Source organism: Somniosus microcephalus, chromosome 9 (genome assembly GCF_052327205.1).
Source record: "Somniosus microcephalus isolate GS21.2 chromosome 9, FLI_Smic_1.0, whole genome shotgun sequence".
In the NCBI taxonomy this organism is placed as follows: Eukaryota; Metazoa; Chordata; class Chondrichthyes; order Squaliformes; family Somniosidae; genus Somniosus; species Somniosus microcephalus.
In genome coordinates, this window is record NC_140995.1 from 25294117 (window position 1) to 25317599 (window position 23483).

The 23483-nt window shown below is 41.5% G+C and overlaps 2 protein-coding genes across 3 annotated transcripts in view; one reads left to right on the plus strand and one right to left on the minus strand.

Moving 5' to 3' along the window:
- The window catches only part of mcph1 (microcephalin 1), a 378761-nt gene that overhangs the window by 166658 nt on the left and 188620 nt on the right, over positions 1–23483 (minus strand). The gene's annotated exons all lie outside the window — the stretch shown is intronic.
- Positions 1–23483, plus strand: part of angpt2a (angiopoietin 2a) — a 99560-nt gene that overhangs the window by 75004 nt on the left and 1073 nt on the right. For both annotated transcript variants that reach the window (XM_085996455.1, XM_085996456.1), the window contains 3 exons: positions 986–1087; positions 4284–4450; positions 16927–17057. In XM_085996455.1, coding sequence (XP_085852581.1) covers positions 986–1087; positions 4284–4450; positions 16927–17057 — 400 coding nt within the window. The remainder of the gene's footprint in view (positions 1–985; positions 1088–4283; positions 4451–16926; positions 17058–23483) is intronic.

Here is a 23483-nt window from a genome sequence, read left to right on the forward strand (position 1 = left end):
TGACAGAGGAACACAAAACCTACCTGAACTCCACACTGGTGACCAAGTAAGGTTGAAAGACAAAACAAACACATGGACTCTGAAGGGAACTGTCCTGAGTGAAGTTCAACCAAGATCATACACCATTCAGACAGATGAGGGTGCTGTTCTGAGAAGAAATCGTCGAGATCTTCTCATGGGACCAGCCACAGCAGGTCAAGAGACTGATACTGGTGAACAACCTGATCACACAGCTGAGAACCAATCATCTGAGGCAACAACTCAGATTCAAGGACAATCAATCAGAAAATCCTCAAGACACGTGAAGCCTCCTGAGAGACTCATTGAGCAAATTTAAGGACTATTGTTAAAGAAGGAAGTAATGTTATCTTATTCTTTCTTCAAGTTCTAGTGTATTGACATATTTCATGTGAACACACAAAGCAAGGGTAAAAAACCTTGATCATGATAATGATAATGTAAGTTCATTAAATGTTGTTAGTTAAAAGTAAAATACTTTTGTTTTAAGAAAGGGAGATGTAATGATATCAGCAAATAGTGATGATATTTGTCTGTGTTTGATTACTTATGCCTTACAGCATATTTGTCTGTGTTTTTGATTACTTGTGCCTGACCAGCAGAGGTCATGTGAGAGACAAGCAGTCCAGAGGAGTTTTACTTTCAGTTTCATTCTAGCTGCATCACAGCATAGTGTGTTCTGTAAAAAGCTGTAGAAAGTCTTGAACAAGACTTTAGATTAAACAACATTCTCTTTCAGAAATGAGTCTTTATTGAACCCAAAAAGAAATCAAAACAAACATCAGATAAGAAATGCATTGCATTACATTAAAGCACATTTGCTCAAGCATGATTTTCCAATAGCATATTGGCAGCAGTTTCCTAAAAAGCCTAGTGCCAACACCAATGGATGCTAAATTAAAAATGTCTAAGAAGCCAAGAATTGTATGAAGTCAGGTGTGATGTATTTGTTATTATGCTACAACAGGCATTTTGCGATATGGAATCCAATGGAGGAGGATGGACAGTAGTACAACGTCGTCAAGATGGCAAAACGGATTTTCAGCGCACGTGGAAAGAATATAGAACAGTAAGAACTTTTCAAAGTAATCTTAGAGGACTGGCTCGTGCAATAGGCCATTCTAGCTTCTAGGATCTGGATTCAAATTTGGCCCGATGAAAAGGTGATAACTCAAAATTCAGCAAAATCAATAGCAGATGACTGAATCTCGTCCTTTGTGGGAGTGAGGCCACAGAACAAAACTTGGCAACAATCTGAAAGTTTCACTCAGACTGGCCAAAATAATGACCAGTGTGGGAAATGGACATTTCACACTTCTATAGTGAGGTTCCTCTTTTCTGAGATTATTGTGGAGAAAGCTTTGTTTTGTGTATATGTATCCAGGATGGGAAGAGGACATCAGTCCCAATGTGTACTCAGCTCCATCCTCGAGGGAGTGTCATCTCTGTGAACCAGCCAGCCATCCCTCCCCGCCACCCCTCCCCATCTCCTGGGAAAGACACTAAGACAGCTGTAGCCATTTCAGGATTCCTGTGTCAAAAAATCCTCTTTAACTCCACATGAACAATCAGGTGAGCCCCAGATCCCATCACCTCAAACACACCCTCTACTTGCATAATATTCATGCCTTTAATAATGTTGAATACCTGAATCAGATCCTCTCTTAGAATCATAAATTGTGTCCTGTGCTCCATGACGCCCCCCCACTCCCACTCATCCCCCGTGCAGGCATAGAGAGCCGGCATTCATTTAGGAGAGAACACAAGGTGAATGGGACAGAGAGGAGCATTGTGTGAGCCTGTAAGAGAGTGACTATGGAACAAGAGATTGGGACTCGGGTGGATATGAGGGGGGTCGGAAGACTGAGATTGAGACTCAGGGGGTACGGGGTGGGTGGGGAGACAGAGATTGGGATGGGACAAGGCGAGAGGAGGTTGGAAGATTGAGCCTCAGCAGCGGAGGGGGGAGGGGGGGCAAGCAGGGGAAGAGGGTAACAGATTTGGACTTGGGCAGTCGAGAGAGTGGGGCTCGGAGAAGGGGGACAGAGGGAGAGGGTGACAGGGAACCACCAGCAAGTTGGGTTGTCAATTAATCGCAGTTAACATTTTTGTAGCTAACCTGCCACAGACAATAATCTGAAAGATTGTAACTAATAAATTAATTCTAAATAATGGATCTCAAATGTTCCCAGCTCTAACAATTAATAACTTTAAAAGAATAATTTCAAAAGGAATTGCATTACAGAAGAAGTCTGAGCAAATACAGGGATGTTTGAAGCATTTGATTTACCTTTGTGGCTTTAATTAGCGCTTAATTTCTCTCAGGATTTGTATTCAAAAGTGCCTTAGTCCTCTGCGTGTATGTGTCAGAGTCAGACGAATGTCCTAGACCCTATGTACATCAATAACTAAATGGCCTCAATTCATGCTAGATCGCTTGGCGAATAATTGGCGTTCTTCTTTACATTTGAGATCAGTTTAATCTAAATTATCATGACTACTTTTATCCTTCACCTTTCTTGAAGGTGCTTACTTGCACTGGAGTGCAGGGCTATAGATACAGCAGCCCTCTCACACCTCATTCAAATGTCATTTTGTTATGTGTGAGATGAAATAGGGTCAGGCTATAAGACTGTCAGGCATCACAATGAAGCCCAATCCTGTCTTCACCAGATGTGCATTATCCAGCAGAGATCACTGGCTAGCAGTCAAAAGCAGGAATCTTTCTGCTTCTCATTCCTGGGGAAGGAAGTAAACTGCAGTGTCTTCAGCTAAGACAAACTAACATAGCACAGATTAGGAATCAAACTTGAGACCTTGCTGTTCTAAAAGGCTTAGTAACATTTCTGGGTGGTGCATTTACCCACTTTTACGCTGGGGAACTCATTGTGATAATCAAATAGACAGAGCGTTATGGTTGTCTGAGTTGGTGCTCCAACAGACTGTGCTCTACAATGATAGGACACAGATCCTTCCACACAGTGAGATTCTATCTCAACTGTGCTATCAGACTTAGCTGGCTTGTATAGGCTAGATGCAATAGGCGGAGAAGGAAGGAAACTGGAACATTGTTCATCTTCTTCCAGCTGGTAACAGCCGTAATTGTCACATACTGGCCTGGATTTTGCCGTGGTAATGATGGTGAAACTGTCAGCGTTCGCCGTCATTACCACTCTGAAACTGACCGTAACTTCAGGATTTAGCGCATGCGCAGCTAAACACAAAATTCCTGAAGTTGCGGTCAGTCATTCCCTGCTTTGCCGCAGGCTGCGCTGTGGAACTCCCCATAACCGGCAATCAGTGAAATCCGTTGAACTGACGAAAACTTAAGCTTTTCCGCTGTAATGTTGCTGTTAACCACCCCATCAAAAGTTAAGCCTTGTTGTAATAGGTGTAACTGGGATTGTATTGACTGTCGAACAACCGTTCTGACCCTGAAAAACAAGTTTTATTTTTGTGGAATGTCAAATTGCTTCATTATGATAGAAAATTACTAGATTTTTAAAATAATTAAAAACATATTTTTTTAAGTTTGTTTATTTTAAAAAAAAGTTTGTTTATGCTATTTCAGCTTCTACTTTAACCACATGTGTACGTCCCAATCTTTATTTTGCACTCTGTAAATTTTTTAAAAAGTGAATTGATAATCAGTCCTTTTTAATTCCTGGTTTGCTCTCTGTGAGAATTCTTCAGTGTGATTGGCTGCTTAGACAGCTTCATGACATCAGTGCTGCTCTCTGCTGCGGATACCATTTTGACAACGTTACAATCAGTTTAACATCGAAGAACCTAAAGTTTTCGCCACAGAGATTGCAAAATCTTTGTGGTCAGCTTTCTTCGAGGATAGCGGAGATCGCCGTCGCTTCACCACTAACTGCAAATTCCGGGCCACTGTCTCTCTGCCTTCACAGCTGGGAAAAGTTGCATGGCAGGAAAACCGCTGGGGGGAAAAAATCCAAAATAAAGCTAAGGGAAAATATCAGCAAATAATGTTATTGGTATAATTTCTTACAAACAGTGCTATCATAAAACCCACATCAACATAATATTCAAATATAATGAAGCATAACATATTTTACATATGCACTGCACTGTTAAAAATGGGGCCCTATTACTTTAATGGATAGGGGAGAAGGCAGAAAAAGTGTGGCTCAGTTTTACAGTTTCATCTGCTTCTGAAGTCCCCAAAGAACACTCGAAATGTTGAACATTTGTTGCTTATGCTCAAAAATGCATTGCACTAAGAAAAATTAATTTCTTCACAGGGATTTGGTGATCCTGCTGGAGAATATTGGTTGGGAAATGAATTTGTTTATCAACTAACCAATCAGAAGAACTATGTCCTTCGCATCCAAATGAGAGACTGGGAAGCGAATGAGGGCTTTTCATGGTACAACCAATTCTATTTGGATAGTGAAGCACAGAAGTACAGGTTGGTATTTCAAAAATAGCTCTTTTCTCGCAAATATATTTTACAATATTGAGACCAACATACTTTTAGGCACCAATTAAAATGTAACTTTCAGTATTTGTAATGTGAATATCCTGTGGATTTGTCTCATTTGCAAAACTGTGGACTTTTACCTTGCAACAATTCTAACTAATTTAATTTGTTAAATAGATACCTATAACAGTTAAATGCAACATTTGAATATTGTGAATCCAGAGCTCCAAATTGGAAATCTGCTCTGGATAGGAAAGCAAGGTGGAACAGAAAAACAAATTAGTTACATATTTTATTTTAATTTTTCTCCTCTTTAAATAAAAAGTTTATTTTGTTAAGTATTCTTTCAGAAATTCAGCTATTTGAGTAAAGATTGGGAAAACTGGTCAGTGTTTGAAGTGTAAAAGTGGAAAAAAGAATGACATAATAGATGCATTATCATACAATAGAAAAAAATGTTTGGTGAAGAGGAAAGGGGGAAATGTTAGGGGAAGACGGAGAGATAGAAAAAGGAAAAACAATCTGGATATGGAATGACGTACAGAATACCGATTTACCGAGTCTCTTGAACTAAACTCGGGTTCACAAAATCCTTCTTCCATGCCTGGAAAATGAAGTTAATTATCTATTTGCTCTTTGGCACTGTTCAGTGCTGTAACCAAATTGATTTTCATTCATTATTTATTGTTTTATATAACATATTTTGCTCGTGTATACATACACATATTGAACCAAAATCTCCTAAAGCGCGACAATCTTCTGATTAGAGCCCATTTTTATCCCATGAAACTATAGTTATATGCAAGTGTAAATTTAAAGAAGTCCCATCGCTAGCAAAGTTACAGAAGATGAATTTTTGTTAAGGCCGTGACACAAACAGATGTGAATTAAATGGAACAACCCAAGAGATCAAGATTTACTGGTGCTATAGTTAGAAACACAGCCAAGCAATTTGTATCTTGTATCTAAATTGTATTTAAATTAAAGCAATGACATTTAAAAAAAATAAACATGGGCTTTTCAAATTTCATGGGTTTTGAAATGATGCATCTTACACACAATCAGCATCAGCCTTAGATCAGAAACAAGTGTTATTGATCAATGCCACAGAACTTTTCTACAGGTTAAATATTGAGTGAATTAAAAGGACATGCCCTACAAAGAAAACATACAAAAATGACAGGCAGGAAAATACCAGCTGGTCGATCAAGCCGACACCACAGCCGTGATGGCTGGAGCATCATGACGAGGTATCCCCCCCCACCATACCACGTAATCTCCTGGGAGAGGCCAAAAAACACAGAAAAAAAACACAGGGCTAACAAAACTCTGGAAAATTCCTCTCTGACCCCTTCACGCAATCAAAACCAGTCCAGCAGATCACATTGACCAAGAGTTCGTTATCTGTTAATCCTTCTATACTTGCCTTCTATATGATGCAATCTCTGCCCCGGCCAAGAACCAGTCCAGCTCCCTTGAGAAGGCATATAGAGAGCCAGCAACCAACAACACCAGCCGGTAATGTATTCCAGAGTCGAACTGCGCTCTTCGAAAATAAGAACAGCCCAACATCTAGCCTATCCCTACTTTTGCTTAGTTGAAACGCATGTCCCCTGGGTCCTCCCCAATCTGTCAAACTCAAATAATTTATCAGTAGCCCTTTCATTATTTTATACACCTAAAATTGTAACCTATTGGTAACAAAATATTTTGCTTATGATTTTAGTTTTTCCAGATACCAAATCCACTTCATTATTAATAGCAATAATTCCAAGCGCTTAATCAAAGCTTAAAAAAAACACTGTTTGAAAATAATCAACCTATAGTAGAATTACAGGCAAGTGCAGATCATAAATGAGTTCCAATTGTATTACTGAAGCCAAGTAGGTATGAAGCTATGTGAATTGCATTTCAAGGGTGAGCCAGTTACACAGTAGAAGTGGGGCAGTGGTGCACACCTCCATTAACTAGGAAGAAGCTTGTAAGAGATCTCTCCAGGGACAAAAAAATAGTGGTTCCTGGAAAATAAATAAGTAATATTTTCCTTAAACCAGTGAAGGTAGATAAATAAAATTGTTGCCCTCACATACCACACTTATGTAAATAAATAAATTCCTGCACGCATGGGTTTTTAAACAAAGGACAATATATAAATCTTAAGAAAAAATCAAACTAATTTGCAACTTTCCTTTATCAAATATTTCTGCAATAGTACTTAGCGTTACCAAAGGTTCTGCTTAAATAAACGTATTTAAGTTCAGAACTTTTATTTGGAAAGCCTCCAAACTTGAATAATGCTGTAGTTCCTCAAGAGCATGCTGCTTTATGTAGCATCTTGCTTTCCTGCTTGTTTTTCAATTCTGAGACATGCATAAAGAAATCTATTTACAAGACATTATAAAATAGAAAGACGCGCTCCAAGTCATTCCCCACTCATTTCTTACTGTACTTGTCAATTATAGTTGCAGGAGATCAGCCAGTAGAAATCATGGCCAAGAATTTCCGCTTTGGGCGTGATCAGCGATCCGGGTGCAAATTGCGCTCAAAAGTGCACTAATTTTGGAAAGTAAACTTTTTGCTCAAGTTTCCACTCAAACTCATTCTCATATCGCCGAACGTAAAATCTGCCACAAACCAGCACAATTGGGCAGCATTTTAGAACGTAATTTAAAAATCTTTTTGCATTAAAAAATATTCCTTGATATAATTAAGAGTGATAACCTGGTGCAGTTTTATTAACCTGGTGCAGTTTTATTAATCGAGCTGAAAATGGGTTTATCACAAAAATAAGCATTTTTAATCAGACTGTCTAGTCCACTAACTGTGAGTAACCCGATTTTAAATAACTAAAAATGACTTTAAAAAACTATGCAGAACCATTTATTAGTTATATTGGTGTACCGTAGTCAGTTTCTTAGTAATTTAAAAAATATTTAAGAGCTTTTAACAGGTGTCTATCAGTGCCCTTGAACCTAAAAAATAAAGCTTAATTTTAAGAGCCTCCTCGAAGGGCCACAAACGGGCACAATTAGCGGAAACTCACCATGGTGATTAATCCAATCGGGGGAGGGTGGCACCAGCTTCCAGCGCAATGGTTTTCAAACTCGCGCAAAAAAAACTTGGTTTGCGCTGGGCGTAATTTGAGCTTGAAATTCCTTGATCTTTTGCGCTAGTTTGGCCAAATTACCAGCGCAACCTAGCTGAAATTCCAGGCCCAATCAATCTTAGCTTCAAAGTTACCTCAAAAAAGTGAAGAATTTGTTTTTTGATGTTTTAAACAAAATAAATTCCAGTAATTTCAGCTTCTTTCACTGCTCCTAAAAATAGTATTTCTGTGTATTTTCATCTGCAGTAATTTTGCATCGATATAGAGGAGTAAAGGAAGGGACAGCACTGAGGGAGCCCTGGAGTATTAACTGGGGTGGGGTCACATGAAGTGAGAGCATTGGGAGAGCTGGTCTGGCAGTATGGGGTGGAGCGGTCAGGCAGCACTGGGGAAGCAGGACAAGAATCACTACCCTAACCAGTATACAATTAGCAAACAGAGTATAAGCACAATTAGTGCTGTAAACCAGCTTTATGCTGGCACCAAGCCCCAAGGACCAGAAACTAATTGGATGTGGCTACAGTTCGGAGGTAGGCCTGACAGCGAAATGACCACCAGGGTGAGGGCTTCTTTCCTTCAATACAAGCTGTCAGCCTTGGCTCAGTGGCAGCATTCATGCCAGAGTCAGAAGATCGTGGCTTCAAGCCCCACTCCAAAGACTTGACACTGAACCTAGGTTGGCAGTACAGTGCAGGACTGAGAGAGTGTTGCACTGTCAGAGGTGCTATCTTTCGGATGAGACATTGAACCGAGGCCCTGTCTGCCCAGGTGGACTGAAAGAAATCCCACAGCACTTTTTAAAGAGCAGTGGAGTTCTCCCAGTGTGCTGACCAATATTTATCCATCAGCCAACACCGAAAACAGATGATCTGGTCATTTATTTTAATGCTGTTTGTGGGACCTTGCTGTGCGCAATTTGGTTACCATGTTTCCTACATTACAGCAGTGACTACATTTCAAAAGTATTTCATTGGCTATGTAATGCTTTGGGATGTCCTGAAGTCGTGAAAGGCGCTAGATAATTGCAAATTCTCTCTTTACTTAAATCTGAACAACTTGTTAAATTTCAATAGTCGAATCAATATACAAGTGTTATGTGCTTTCTAATTAGTGCCGAATAATCCAGCAATACACAGTTCCATTTTTCTACTCAATGATATTAATTAAATGTTCTCACTCATAATAGCTGGTTAGCATAACAAGGGCACAGGTTAACAAAGATGGCATGTTTTGGAAATGGATATGTCGCATTAGTGTAGTAGGGGATGCATTGTCGAGGTTGGGCTTAAAGAAAGTGGGTTTGATGTAGAATAAAGCTCCTTCTGCTCTCTTACCCAATTTCAAAGCAGCTCACCTGTACTGCAGAGTTGGTTCTTCAACATATTGGTCCAGGAAACCATCCCGTATACACTTCTATTCCCAGGTTAGACATAGCTCACCTACTCTGCCCCTAAAGTAGCATCCCCAATTTCACAGAACTTGATGGTAAGATAGTAAACAATACTTTTTTTTGGCTGATTACAGCAGCAATGGTTACAGTCATGGAGCAGTGGGTGAAGGTTGGCCCAGTGTCTGAGGGTTGGAGTGGGGGGTGGGGGGCGGGGGGCGGGCTGGAATAAGTCCAGTAATCAGCTGGCACTGGGGAGAAGGAAGCAATGAATCACTGCCCCACCCAGTATACAGTTAGAAAATACAGAACAACTGTCACACCCTTCCGAAGGAACAACAACTTGCATTTCTATAGTGCGTTTAATGGGGATAAATGCGCTTCACAAGATTGTAATTGGACAAAAATTGACACCAAGTCAAAAGAGGAAATATTAGGAGGGGTGATTAAAAATTTGGTCAAAGAGGTAGTTTTTTTTAAGGAGGGTCTCAAAGGAGGAAAGAGAAATGAGAGGCAGAGCTGTTGAGGGGAAATTCCAGAGCTGAAGGCACAGCCACACAAAGGCATGACATGCCAGGAAAAAAGGGCTCTTATTTCTGAAAACACTGCATCAAAGAACTAAAAATCTAAAACAAACTTTTAATGCATGTATATAGTTCAGCACTGATATTTCAAACTGCTTTCCCAACTAACAGAAGCCGTTTCCTCCTTTTGCATGTAAGCAGGGGGAGTGTCGTTGCACACAACACAAACCTAAGCTATACAGTATAATTGCTTTGTCCCTCATCAGAAAATGTACCTTACAACCTGCTAAACAATCTTCAGGGTACACATCTATAACAGCTATATTTCTAATCCAAGTAAGTTGAAGCACCACTGGAACGTACTGCAAAGTTGTCTCACATCCAAGCTAAATATTTTTGCATCTGGAAACAGTTACGTATCTTCAGCACTGCAGTCTTTGGAAGGATTCTATAATGTACTGCAATATCTGTAATATTAAACTACAACTGCTGCAAAGCAGGTCATAACAGTTAGACGTTCATGTAAACTCAAGTAACCATAAGTAACCATAAGTAAAATGATACTTCCTATTGAACTTGATTATTTTATTCAAGGAAACATTAAGGATTTAAACAAGAGGACCAGTTTGCAAGAAGGTGAACACTGATCACATATGGATAAATTATGATGAAACAAAAGCGGAGCCTCACTATGATGCAGAAACAGTAACCTTTAAATTATGCTCAGAATGATGAATCCATCTTTGATCGGTTGCTACCCTTTGCCCTTGCTTGGAGTCTTTTCACCAAACTATTTGATTAATTTTAATGGAAAATCGCTACAGATTGGAACCACTGGCTGGCCACATTTGTTAATGAGCATTAAAAAATATTTGCTTAATAATTGAAGGTTTCATACCACTTGTTCAGTAGCTTTAACTCTAGTAAATTGGGCATACCGAAATGGAAGTTTTCAATTACAGCAGAGAACACAGTTAAAATAAAAGAAAGACTTGCATTGATATAGCGCCTTTCACGAGCTCAGGACATCCCAACGCACTTCACAGCCAATGAAGTACTTTTTTGAAGTGTTGTCACGTTGTAATGTAGGAAACGTGGCAGTCAATTTGCACAAAGCAAGCTCCCACAAATAGTAATGTGATAATGACTAGATAATCTTTTTTTAGTGATGTTGATTGAGGGATAAATATTGGTCAGGACACCGGGAGAACTCCCCTGCTCTTCTTTGAAATGGTGCCATGGGATCTTTTACGTCCACCTGAGGGGGCAGACGGAGCCTCGGTTTAATGTCTCATCCGAAAGACGGCACCTCCGGCAGTGTAGCACTTCCTCAATACTACACTGGAGTGTCAGCCCAGATTTTTGTGCTCAAGTCTCTGGAGTGGGACTTAAACCCACAACCTTCCCAGAGGCGAGACTGCTACCAACTGAACCACGGCTCGCCAAACAGAAATCACATTGGCCCAGAAATTCCGTTCGCAGGCCTCCCGTGGGTGGAGGGCTGCGATCTGGAAAAATCTGTGCCTGGACCGGAGGGCTCCCGGGAGGCGCAGCGTTCCGTTGCTGGGCCTCTCCAAACTGCCGGTGCGCAGGGTCCACATATCCCAGAGGTGCAGGAGGTTCGCAGCGTCCCTGGGATTACGTGGGCCATGGGGAGTCAATCAGAGAAGGGAATCTCCATTCATACATTTGACAGGAAGACCTGTCAAATATATGAATAGAGATCACCCCAAAAACATAGTAAAACTTTAAATACATTTTTAAAAAATCACATTTTTAAAATGACTTTAAATTACATAAATTAAGTATTTTAAACAAAAATTTTATTTTTTGAAAAAAAAAACAAGTTTTTAACGGGGCTAAAAATAAACTTACCTTTTTTAAAAGTATTTTTAAATGATAAATCAGTGGAAATTTTTTTTTTTACTTTTTTCAACTCTTATCCTGGTAAAAGCAGGCCTTGCACCTATTTTTACCAGGCGCAAGAATTGTAAGTGTTTTCTGCGGGCAGAGGGTCTCCAAAAAACGGAACTCTCCATCCGCAGAGGCCCTGCTCCAGCGCAGCCAGAGGATCTGTCAAGAGCTTTCTTGACATCGGAAATGCTGGTTTCCAGCGCATGTGCAGCACATGCCTAAAACCGGCATTTCTGTTGGCCCTACGGGTGAGTACACAGCACGTACACTCCCGTAGGGACCGGAATTTCTGCCTCATTATTTTTAATGGACTTTATTTAAGGTTGATCTTTTCAATCACAAACAAACATTTTGTTTTGCAAATGTACATTTTAATTTTGTCGTATTGTTTGCAAAACAAAATGTTCAGTAAGTCTTCATTTTTTTTGAAAGGCAAGTTCTACATTGTTTTGCTGAAAATAGGATTGCTGCCATCTTAAAATAAAATGCAATATGCACACAGGAGAAACTTAATGGTGCACACAGTGTGTCCTTGCATTTGGAATAAATATATAATGCATAATATGCTTGTCAGTTAAATAAATCATAAACAACGGATTGTGGAAAAGCTCTAAACAGTTGTTCACTCTGCCTTACCCATGCCTACACTTTTTTTTGTATTCAAATGCAACATCTGTGTAATGCAATCTTAGATCTAAGAAACTAAAAGATTTTTCATATAAACAAACTTATTTGAGTACACCAATACAAAAAGCATTCTGCAAATGACTGCCAGTGGTGAAGAATAACACACTAACTGTAGAGTCAAAAACCTATTACTGTGAACTGATTCAGATTGGGCCTATTCAGAGCAATGTGTATTTTGAACTGTAACTTCAGGTCAGTTCAGACTTTATGGGGGAAAAATTCAGTTGTTTGCGCCTCCCGTTAGCGCCGTAAGAGGGCGCAAAGCAACTAGTGCCCGGGCGCGGCGATATTTGTGCCGCTCGCGAAATTAACTAGACATTTTGCGGCGGCGCTAAACACTACCGCCACGATCGCCTGCGCCGGCAGATCGTGACGTCAGTCGAGTGTGCAACGCCCCAGTCCGGATATTGAGTGGCGCCCCCTGCCTTACCGCCTGCCGCTAGCAACGTTAGGTTGAGGGGAGCGTTTTGCAGTCAGAAAGGGACTAGGGGAGCGTTATTTAAAGGCGACTGCTTCCTGACTTTTTTTGTTGGTGACATTTTTGCACCACGCATTCTGAGAGAGAGAGAGAGAGAGAGAGACTTCTGGAGAGATTCAATGCTGTGTGAAGGAGTTTTGGGTACTGAGCAGCACTTTGCAGGTTCATTTTGATTTGCCCTTCCTTGCTTAGCCAGCGCTCTGAGGTACCGCCTCGCTCCTTGGCCATTGCGCTTTAAGACAGGTGTGAAGCGCCTGATTTAGCGCTCCAATCAGATAGAGGGGCGATAAAAGCCAAGTTTGCCGTCGGAGGCGATAATTAGCACCAGGCGCTAAACTTTGCGCACAGCCGATAATGGCACCCCAAAAGGGGCGATACTGAATTTTTCCCCCTATACGTTGCATCTGTCCATCCACATAATCACACCAAAGACTTGAAACTTCCCTGTAAAGCCCAGTACACAGTTTAAACAAAAGCTCCAGATTTAGAGATTGGAATTTGAGTTTGAAGAAATTTCTCTCTCACTGCACCGAACATGTTGAAAAATTGTTAAATCCATAGTACTTTGGCTCCTCCAATTGCACAGCTGGTTAAGGTAGTGAGTACTTGAGCACACAGAAAGTCAAACATCCAGGTTTGATTCCTGGTTTTTGCTGATTTCGTGGCGGTATCGATGCTACCAATAGCCTCGGTGCTCTTGGGTTAGGGGAGGGAAAAAAATCACCCATGGTTTCCAGCTCGATAGCCAGCAATCCTGGTTAGAAATGCACCTGCATGGATGTTAGGTGAAGACAGCATCAGGCTTGGCTGCCATGTCCCCAACATCTGAATAGTCTGCTGACACTCACCATCAACTGTCACACATGAAGAATGACTGGGCAAAGTATCAGAGGACGACGAACATCAGTGAAATAGTACTTCAGGGAGAAGGAGGAAGGAGAAAATTGGCAGAAAAACGAGATTAAAAAATCTGTAGTACAGGGTAGACTATCCTTTATCCGAAAACCTCGGGACCAGCCGAGTTTCGGATAAAGGAGAATTTCGGATTTCGGAAGGTGGGTCGGCGGGGGTCCGCGGGGGTGTCGGCGGGGGGTCGTGCGCACGACTTACGCTGACGCTCAGCGTAAGTCAGTCGGGGTCGGCGGGGGGGGGTCGGCGGTTGTCGGGGCTGGCGGGGTCGGCGGTTGTCGGGGCCGGTGGGGTCCGCGGGGGGGTCGGCGGTTGTCGGGGCTGGCGGTTGTCGGGGCCCGCGGGGGGGTCGGCGGTTGTCGGGGCTGGCGGGGTCGGCGGTTGTCGGGGCCCGCGGGGGGGTCGGCGGTTGTCGGGGTCGGCGGTTGTCGGGGCCGGCGGGGTCCGCGGGGGGGTCGGCGGTTGTCGGGGCTGGCGGGGTCGGCGGGGGGTCGTGCGCACGACTTACCCTTTATCCGAACTTCCGAAACCGGACCCTCTAAAAACCGAAGGTTTTTTCGTTCGTACGCACGACTTACGCTGAACGAAAAAACCTTCGGTTTTTAGAGGGTTTCGGAAGTCCGGATAAAGGGTAGTCTACCTGTACTTGAATATCGATCATTCTGTCAGTGCATTCTAAAATAGCTAACAATTATTTTGACTCTGCATTTTCAGTAGTGGCATATCCAGAAAAGTAATCTGATTAGCATATGTTTATAGTTATCAAACAATGGTCCTTTTTAAGATTTATGAACTGTACACAATGTTTTGACATCTGTTCATCAAACTACAGTGCATCAAACTCAAGTGATGAAAAAAAATACACTCTGCTTTCTGCCCCTGAACAAAGTTACATGAAAAAACTGGGAAAGCAAATGAATAAAAGTCTTGTCATTTATTTCTCATAAGAACTAATTGCAAGAACATTAAAAGTGACCTTTGGACAAACTAGCGATAAAATGCTGCCAAGTACATTAGTTTTATTCCCTATAAATATACTTTGTGTAAATATTATAATGGCACACGGACATCAGTGGACAAATATACCGTCAGCTTTTGTCTTGGTAATGTCAATTGTACTAAATAAAAAGTTTCCCACAACATTTTATTCAGTTCAATTGACAGTATTGTGAACAGTTCCAACAGCAACAAGTCAAATTAAAAACAGACATTATCCGAAGTGCACAAAATGCTAGAACATTTCTTACCACTTCACTGGGAGTGTTGATTTAAAAAAGAAAGTCCCGTCAGTAATGGCTAAGTGATTCGTCCACTAGCATCAATTCTGGCGTAGGCAGTTACTGAGAGGGTAAAATGGGTGGCAGAGCTGCTAATGCATTTCCCAATTATTATAAATGTCATTGGAATTAAGTCTAACTTTGTATTGCACTTCCCCACCACCCCCCCCCCTTAAGCCCTCAAAAATGAAAAGGCCTGAGGCTGCACAATCTATGATCTGGGGTGGAGCGTAATTCCAGAAGAGAGCTATAGGTCAACTGGGTTTCCATGAAACCTTCACTGAGAAACTCTGCTCCAGTGGAGTGGATCCATGCCCGTAACATTACAAAAGCAGCTTGGGGACATGCCTCGGGCTGTTTCCAAATTTTCCTGGGATGTCTTCCCAGAATGTCCCGATAGACTCAGTAGGACCTACTCTGGGTTCTGTTTTGGACCTCCTGAAGATCCCAAAAGAAAAGCACTACAACTACTCAATAAAGTGATCAATTCTCTTAGCCTCACTGCTGCCTGGGGGGGGGGGGGGGGGGAAGAGAGTGAGGGCAATTTAAATGGCTGTTTATGCAGATGGTTACTAGAAATAGTAATGAAAGCAGAATGCACAATAACTTTTAAAAGGGAAGTGGTGGTAGGCTCACTTGGCGATGGACACTGAAGTTCCTCCATCCAGAGTATTTTCTGTGTCTTTGCTACCCTCAGTGCTGCCTTCAAACAGTGTTCAACATGGAGGATTGCTCAGGGAGGGCAGTAAGTGGTAATCAGCAGGAGGTTTCCTTGCCCATGTCTGACCTCATGGGATCCAGAGTCAATGTTGAGGACGCCCAGGGTCACTCCCACCCGACTGTATGCCACCACCTCTGATGGGTCTGTCCTGCCGGTGAGATGGGACATATCCAGGGATGGTGATGGAGGAGTCTGGGACATTGGCTAACAGGTATGATTCTGCGAGTATGACTATGTCAAGCTATTGCTTGACTAGTCTATGTATGGGACAGCTCTCCCACCTTTGGCACCAATCCCCAAATGTTAATGAGGAGGATTTTGCAGGGTCGTCCTCGATGATTCTAAAAAATCCTTGCTGTATCTACTATACAAGAAAAGTTAGATTTAAGTTTATAAAATAAGTTCTACTGAGTCATTTGTAGTCCACCAAAGAAACAAAAGCTTAAATAATATTGACTTCCTCCCTAATCCCCTTTCAGAATCGGAGGAAAAAGATCTCAGTCCAGCATATTTGATTGATCTGCCACCCATCTATCTGGGCAGATACAAAAAAAAAAAAAAAAAAATTTTTTTTAAAAAAAATCACTGGGGAGAAAAATGGTTGTATAAGTTCAAATAGCAGCCTCCTAATATAAGTGAAACCATTTTATTATGAAGTCAGGTTATCTATTCAATGCTGATTGATGGAAAGTTAAAATGACAGTAGTTCCTATTGATGTCCTTCAACATGGATGAATTGCTGCTTCAGAATTGTTTGCGAAACGTTAAAGAACATGGTGAAATCTATTTTCTTTGAAGCAGAAAGAGGGAGAAAAGGAATGATAGTAGCATCATCACAATTCTCGAAACAGGTCAACATTTTATTGACCTATATCTGGGGACTAAAATTTTACAACTGGTATTTTATAACCCCTGGGGGAGGGTGCTAAAGTTAAAGTGTTCCTCTATTAGGGAGGGAGCCATAAACAACGGATTGTATTAGAGGTCATGGTAAATTAAGGAATGTTGCAATGCTGAGCTTGCTGATGAGAATGTAGTTATTTTCTGTGACAGCCAATACTAACCATCCACCAATGTATTCTCATTTGACGAACAGGGTCACAATATACAGATGGTTACAAGAGCAGTTCTTATACTTCTCCCATCTGACTATCTTCAAAAAAAGCTTTACTGCTTCCCAGGTCTAGTCCAATTACACATCACTACTAACATCAAGCCAATAAAAAGTCCAAAGAGACTCACTTTAATAACTATCAGTAAAGGAAAGTGTACTTCACCATGGTGTAAAATTGAAGTTGCCACAAACTTGATCCTATTAATTGATGTCGACTGCCGGAAGCTGTCTGTGCTCTTTTTGGGAATACGGTGCGTCAACTTTACTAACTGTCCTGAGTTGGACAGAGTTAATTTACACTGCTGATCAAAAATAATGTATTCTGCCCTGATCGATTCCTTTTACAGAATCCATCTTAAAGGCTACAGCGGGACAGCAGGCAAGATAAGCAGTCTCAGCCAACTGGGAAACGATTTTAGCACTAAGGATTCAGACAATGACAAATGCATTTGCAAATGCTCACAAATGGCATCAGGAGGTAAGAGGGAAAACTGTTGTTTTCCACCTTTTTGTTTTCTAGAGGAAATTACTGGACCCTTGGAAAATGAACAAAGGTGTCAAGATGAGTGGCCAGAAGCAATGCTTGGGGCCATTGATTTACGCTATTTAAATTCCATTTTCAGTTCATGGGATTCTGGGAATTTTACCTGTTTTGTGATCACATTCCAGAATTCCATCTGCTTATAATTAAGCAGATTTATGGTGACTGAATAAGTCAAATTATGTTTTTATTACATAGGACTCTGGGATTTTCCAGTACACAGTGTTTTGGGGACTGAATTCCACAATTCCAGTTCTTTTCCCATGAAAACCACAAATCAGCAACTTTAGCATTAGTGCATCATTTGCCAAGTGTTTTTTGAATGTTAGCCTCCCCTAGCTGTTAGCTAGATCTTACTCTTGTTCTGTAATTTGAAGTGACAGAGTGAATTAGCATTAAGTACTTATGTTTGCAGTTTGGCACACAAAGATTTATGCCTGAAAACATTACACTAATACAAATTTGTATGCTTATAGTCTCTACCCCACTAAAATGCTCTTTTTCTTACGTGCCTTGCAATGAGTAAACAAATATTTCATGCTGATTTACTTATTTTTATAATTAGACGTCTTGTACATGGCACGCCTCACATTAAATGAGTCAGGTGGCACATAAAATCTAAGCACAAAAAATAAATTGCATTTCACCAATCAGAAACGAGAGTCCCACATATAACCACCTAATTAAATTGCTAATTTTTTTCTATTAGTACCAATCTAGTAGCAGCAGCTGTGACACAACAAACCAATCACATCAGAGTTTATTTTTGGAAACTGATTTCCACTGCTACCTTGATTTTTGGCCCAGCCAAATATATAGCCACACATAGAGCATTTGTACATAACAACTTGCATTTATATAGTGCCTTAAACTTCCCAAGGTGCTTCACAGGAGCGTTCTGAAACAAAATTTGACAACAAGTCACATAAAGAGATATTAGATAGGTAACCAAAAGCTTGGTCAAAGCGGTAGGTTTTAAGCAGCGTCTTAAACGAGGAAAGGTAGAGTGGTGGAGTAGTTTAGGGAGGGAATTCCAGAGCTTAGGGCCTAGGCAGCTGAAGGCACTGCCGCCAATAGGGGAACGATAAAAATCAGGGCTACGCAAAGGCCAGAATTGGATGAGTGTAGAGATCTCGGGGTGGGGTGGGGTGGGGTGGGGTGGGGTGGGGGGGGGGTTATCGGAGACTACAGAGAGGGGGACAAGTGAGGCCATGGAGGCATTTGAAAACTAGGATGAGAATTTTAAAATCGAGGCGTTGCCAGATCAGGTCAGCGTGATGGGTGAACGGGACTTGGTGCGAATTAGAATAGGGGCAGCAGAGCTTTGGATGAGCTCAACTTTATGGAGGCCGGAGGATGGCAGGCCGGCCAGGACAGCGTCGGAATAGTAAAGTCTAGAGGTAACAGAGGCATGGGTGAGGGCTTCAGCAACAGATAAACTGAGGCGGGGCGGAGACGAGCGATTTTATGGAGGTAGAAATAGGCAGCCTTGGTAATGGAGCAGATATGGCATCAGAAGCTCATCTCAGGATCAAATAGGATGCACAGGTTGCAAACAGTCTGGTTCAGCCTCAGACAGTGGCCAAGGAGAGGGATGTCGTCAGTCACTAGGGAGTGAAGTTTGTGTGGTGCTTTGATCTTCCCAAGTTAAATAATTTGTAATAAAACACTAAATATACCCCAAAATCAGCCATTGTACATCAGAAATGCCTTCAATAAATTTGCTCTACACAGGCCTGCTCCATTTTCTAGATCCTGGGGCTTAAGTTCTGTTGCATTCCCCAGGTTTTATTACATAGCTGAGCCTTCAGAGTGAAGAGTCTCAATCAAGTAGCAGATTCCTAAAATGTACCCAAAGCATCACCTTAATGCACATATACCAGAGTGTAGCAGTGTCAATATGTGAATCCCCCACAGATTACAATTCCCAAAATGCAACCTAAGCCCGCAACTTTTTCCGCAGTCTGGACAGGGGGGGTGGGACTTACACACAGTATGTTGTGGCATGTTCTGTGACTAACCAATGCTGCTATTAATCATTAAAACAATTCTGGTGCTTTAAAAATATATCCTTCCACATGTGGGGTTCTGATTAGAACCAGGGCCAAAAAAAAATTCCCTCAAAATAGCTGCTGGCACAATTTCCCATATCTCCAGTGCGATTAAACAGACAAATCTCCACTTTGAGGTCCAGTGGTTTTAATTTTAAAATTCCATTTTCCCCCCACACTGTGCTTAAGCCAACACTAAACTCTATAACCTCATTCCCGACTCCAAACTATGCGTAAGCATTGCAATTAGAGATCGGTTTAATATATTCCAAGCACTGCATGTTGTCAAACACAGGAAAGTATAGATTTCATTAAACAAATCGAATTTAAGGTTCCATTCATTGGATTAAAGGGGATATCTTTCATATATGTCAGTTTAAATTTGCCTTAATCATGAAATGCCTATCCTACTACATTATCTTCAGAACATGAGGCAGGGAATGCCAGACTCAATTCATGTCATAAGTCAAAGGAGCAAAATTAAAGTGGTCCATCAGTCATCTAAACTCCAAATGTTTGTTGCAGCCTTGAAAACACAGCCAACATGTACAATTCTCCAGCTTCCAAGCCTTTTTCCAAGGAACTGTATCAGCAGTGACTACCATCAGATAGTTACCAAAAATTTCAGTGCATCATTACACAGAATATATTTTTAATTAAAAAAAGTATGATGCTAGGTCAGTTTTTTTTAAATGGAAAATAAAATGTAAAAACAATGTATAAATACTGCACAATGACACCATGATCGCCCATGGTAGCGGAGAAAATTGGCCTCGCTAAATTTTCCACGGCAAGCTCCTTCCCTTCATTGCGTCTTAAGATGTGGCTTCAGCCGTTACAGGGATAATGCATGACCAGAGGTTCTAAGCCAACAGGGCAGTGCTGCAGCATCCAATAGCATCCTGTTACCACAGTTGCTCCTCTCACTTGAACACTTCTACAGTCTTAGGTTGAGGAGTAGGACGAGCAACACCTCATAGGAGCATCAAAAGATGCACTGGTGTAGGACTTGAGGCACCTGTGTACTGTAAATAGCATTCGAGGTCATTTTTATTTCTTCTCTGGGTGCGTGGTGCTTTAATGGACGGGGCCGTGGAAAGAGAATCAGTGCTGGGAGGGCGGCTTCAAGTTCCGCAAATGGGCAGCATGTTCTTAGGGCTGCAACATGTGGAAAGTCTAAGTTGGTCAGTGGCAGGAGGTGTTCACTGGTGGAAGTAATTGTCTGCAACAGAGTTCTATTCCAAACTCTCAAACTGCCCATAACCTCCCTCCACATGCCCTCCTCCTCTTTCCCATCTGCCTGCTGTAGGGCTGCCCACTCGCCTGTGTGCTCCCCATGCCTTATGACGTCGTCTGTAAACACAAAATATGCAATACAGCAGTAGTTCAGGGTATTGATATGTTATGGCACAGGCATTCCTTAAGCCCAAAGCCAAGCGACTGTTCATCATCAATATCGAACTTGAACAATTAAATCTAGTCCTCAGTAGAATACACCAATATGTAATCCCCTCCTCAGAAATCTCAGACAAGCCATCTTTACTGGATTCAGGAGCATCTAGCAGCTTCCTTACAATTCCTACCTTCTTGATTCCCTCAACATACACTTATGGTATATTAGTTGATATTAGTTGCTATACTTAACCTCTAGAAAGCTTTGTTAGGCCTCGAAGTATTACAACTGGTGTTATGTTTAATTGCCACAGGACAGTTTTCAATACTGCCCATCTGAAAATAAGAAAATAAACAACAAAAAACCCATTCAACTCATCAAGCCTATTTCCTTCTACAAACCATCATTAATAGGCTCCATCATACGTTCTACTAAACCTATTTCCTTTCCTAAGGAAAGATTCGGCAGAGGTAAACTGAGTGAGATTCCACAATATCTAACTTCACACCCTGCAAAATCCATTTTTAACTAGTTGTCTTCCTTAGCTTCATAGTTCTATCCATGCCCGAGAGCTCTGGAACCATCACAGAATCTTACAGCACAGAAGGAGGCCATTCGGCCCATCATGCCTGTGCCGGCTCTTTGAAGGAGCTTATCCACTTAGTCCTGCTATTTCCCCATAACCGTGCAACTTTTTCCTTTTCAATTATATATCCAATTCCCAGTAAATATATATATCCAAAGTTGCTATTGAATCTGCTTCCACCACCCTTTCGGGCAGATCATAACAACTCACTGCGTAAAAAAAAATTCCCCTCATCTCATCTAGTTCTTTTGCCGATTATCTTAAATTTGTGTCCTTTGGTTACTGACCCTCCAACCATTGGAAGCAGTTTCTCATTATTCACTTTAGCTAAACCCTTCATAGTTTTGAACGCCTCTATTAAATCTCCCCATAACCTTCCCTACTCTAAAGGAGAACAATCCCAACTTCTCTAGTCTCTCCACATAACTGAAGGCCCTCATCCTGGTATCGTTCCACCAGATCAACAACAAAGCAACAACTTGTATTTATATAGTGCCTTTAACCTAGTAAAACGTCCCAAGGCACTTCTCAGGAGCGTTATCAAACAAAATCTGACACTGAGTCACATAAGGAGATATTAGGATAGGTGACCAAAAGCTTGGTCAATAGGATTCAATCATCTGCTTTGTACTTCTTGTAACCCTCAAACATATTCTGCTGGAATTATGTTGCATTGAACAAGAAACAAGCTCAATTTCTGTATTTAAGATTCAGTTAATCTCCAATATTACGTCCATGATGTTGTCAGTCACCTAAATTGTTACTGCAACAGTAGGTACTCAACTAACGCTTTTTATTGTTTTGTAACCTTTGACTCATGTCTTTCTCACTGCCTCTGCTTATTATTGAGGGTCCTGAGACTCCTGTGGGACATGGATCTCTTTTGCTGCTTCTCTATTTCTTATTACAAGACCCCTCAAAGACTTGGATCTCTTCCCATTCCTGTCACACTGCAGCTAAAAATACATTAATCATGAAGGAGATTTACAAAAATATATTTTTATATATATTTAATACAAGACTTGTTTTGACACAACCTTGTCTCTCCAGGTTTGAATCTCTTTAGTCAAGTTTCCACCTCTGCCACAGCACTGAAACGGCCCTAATCAAAGTCACACAATGATATCCTCTTCCTCTGTGACTGACCATGCTGAATTATCCCTTCTCAACCTCTCTGCAGCCTTTGACATGGTTAACCACGCTATCCTCCAAAGCCTCTCTATTCTCAAGCTCAGTGGAACTGCCCTTGCTTGGTTCCCCTCTTACCTATCCAATCGGTTAAGAGAATCAAGGGTAGAAACAGCAGAGGCTCTGACTGTCATTTTCCAATCCTCTCTGGCTACAGGTGTGGTGCTGGAGGACTGCTAACATTATACCATTGTTTAAAAAGGAAGAAAGGGATAGACTGAGTAATTAAAGGCCAGTCAGCCTAACCTCGGTGGTGGGCAAATTATTGGAAAAAATTCTGAAGGACAGTATAAATCGTCTATTGGAAAGGCACGGATTAATCAAGGACAGTCAGCATGGATTTGTTAAGGGAATGTCTGACTAACTTGATCGAATTTTTTGAGGAGGTAACAAGGAGGGTCGATGAGGGTAGCGAGTTTGATGAAGTCTGCATGGATTTTAGCAAGGCTTTTGACAAGGTCCCACGTGGCAGACTGGTCAGAAAAGTAAAAGCCCATGGGTTCCAAGGGAAAGTGGCAAATTGGATACAAAATTGGCTCAGTGGCAGGAAGCAAAGGGTAATGGTTGACGGGTGTTTTTGTGACTGGAAGGCTGTTTCGAGTGGGGTTCCGCAGAGCTCAGTACTAAGTCCCTTGCTTTTTGTGGTATATATCAATGATTTAGACTTCAATGTAGGTAGGGGATCTAACGAAGACATTTGCAGATGATACAAAAATTGGCCGTGTGGTTGATAGTGAGGAAGAAAGCTGTAGATTGCAGAAAAATATCAATGGACTGGACAGGTGGGCAGAAAAGTGGCAAATGGCCACTCTAGGTCAATGAGCACAGGAGTGGTGGTTGAGTGTGACTTGGTGGGGGATAGGATGTGGATAGCTAGCAGAGCATTGCAGCAGTTAAGGCTGGAGGTGACAAAGGCATGGATAAGGGTTTCAGCAGCAGATGGGCTGAGGCAGGTTGGAGACGGGTAATGTTATGGAGGTGGAAGTAGGTGGTCTTTTTGGTGGAGAGTATATGGGGTCGGAAGATCGGCTTTGGATCAAGTAGGACACCGAGTTGTGAACACTCTAGTTCAACCTCTCCCACTTCTCTCAACTCCTCCACTGTCTGTGCTGTCAAGACTGCTTGATCCCGGCATCCAGTCTTGG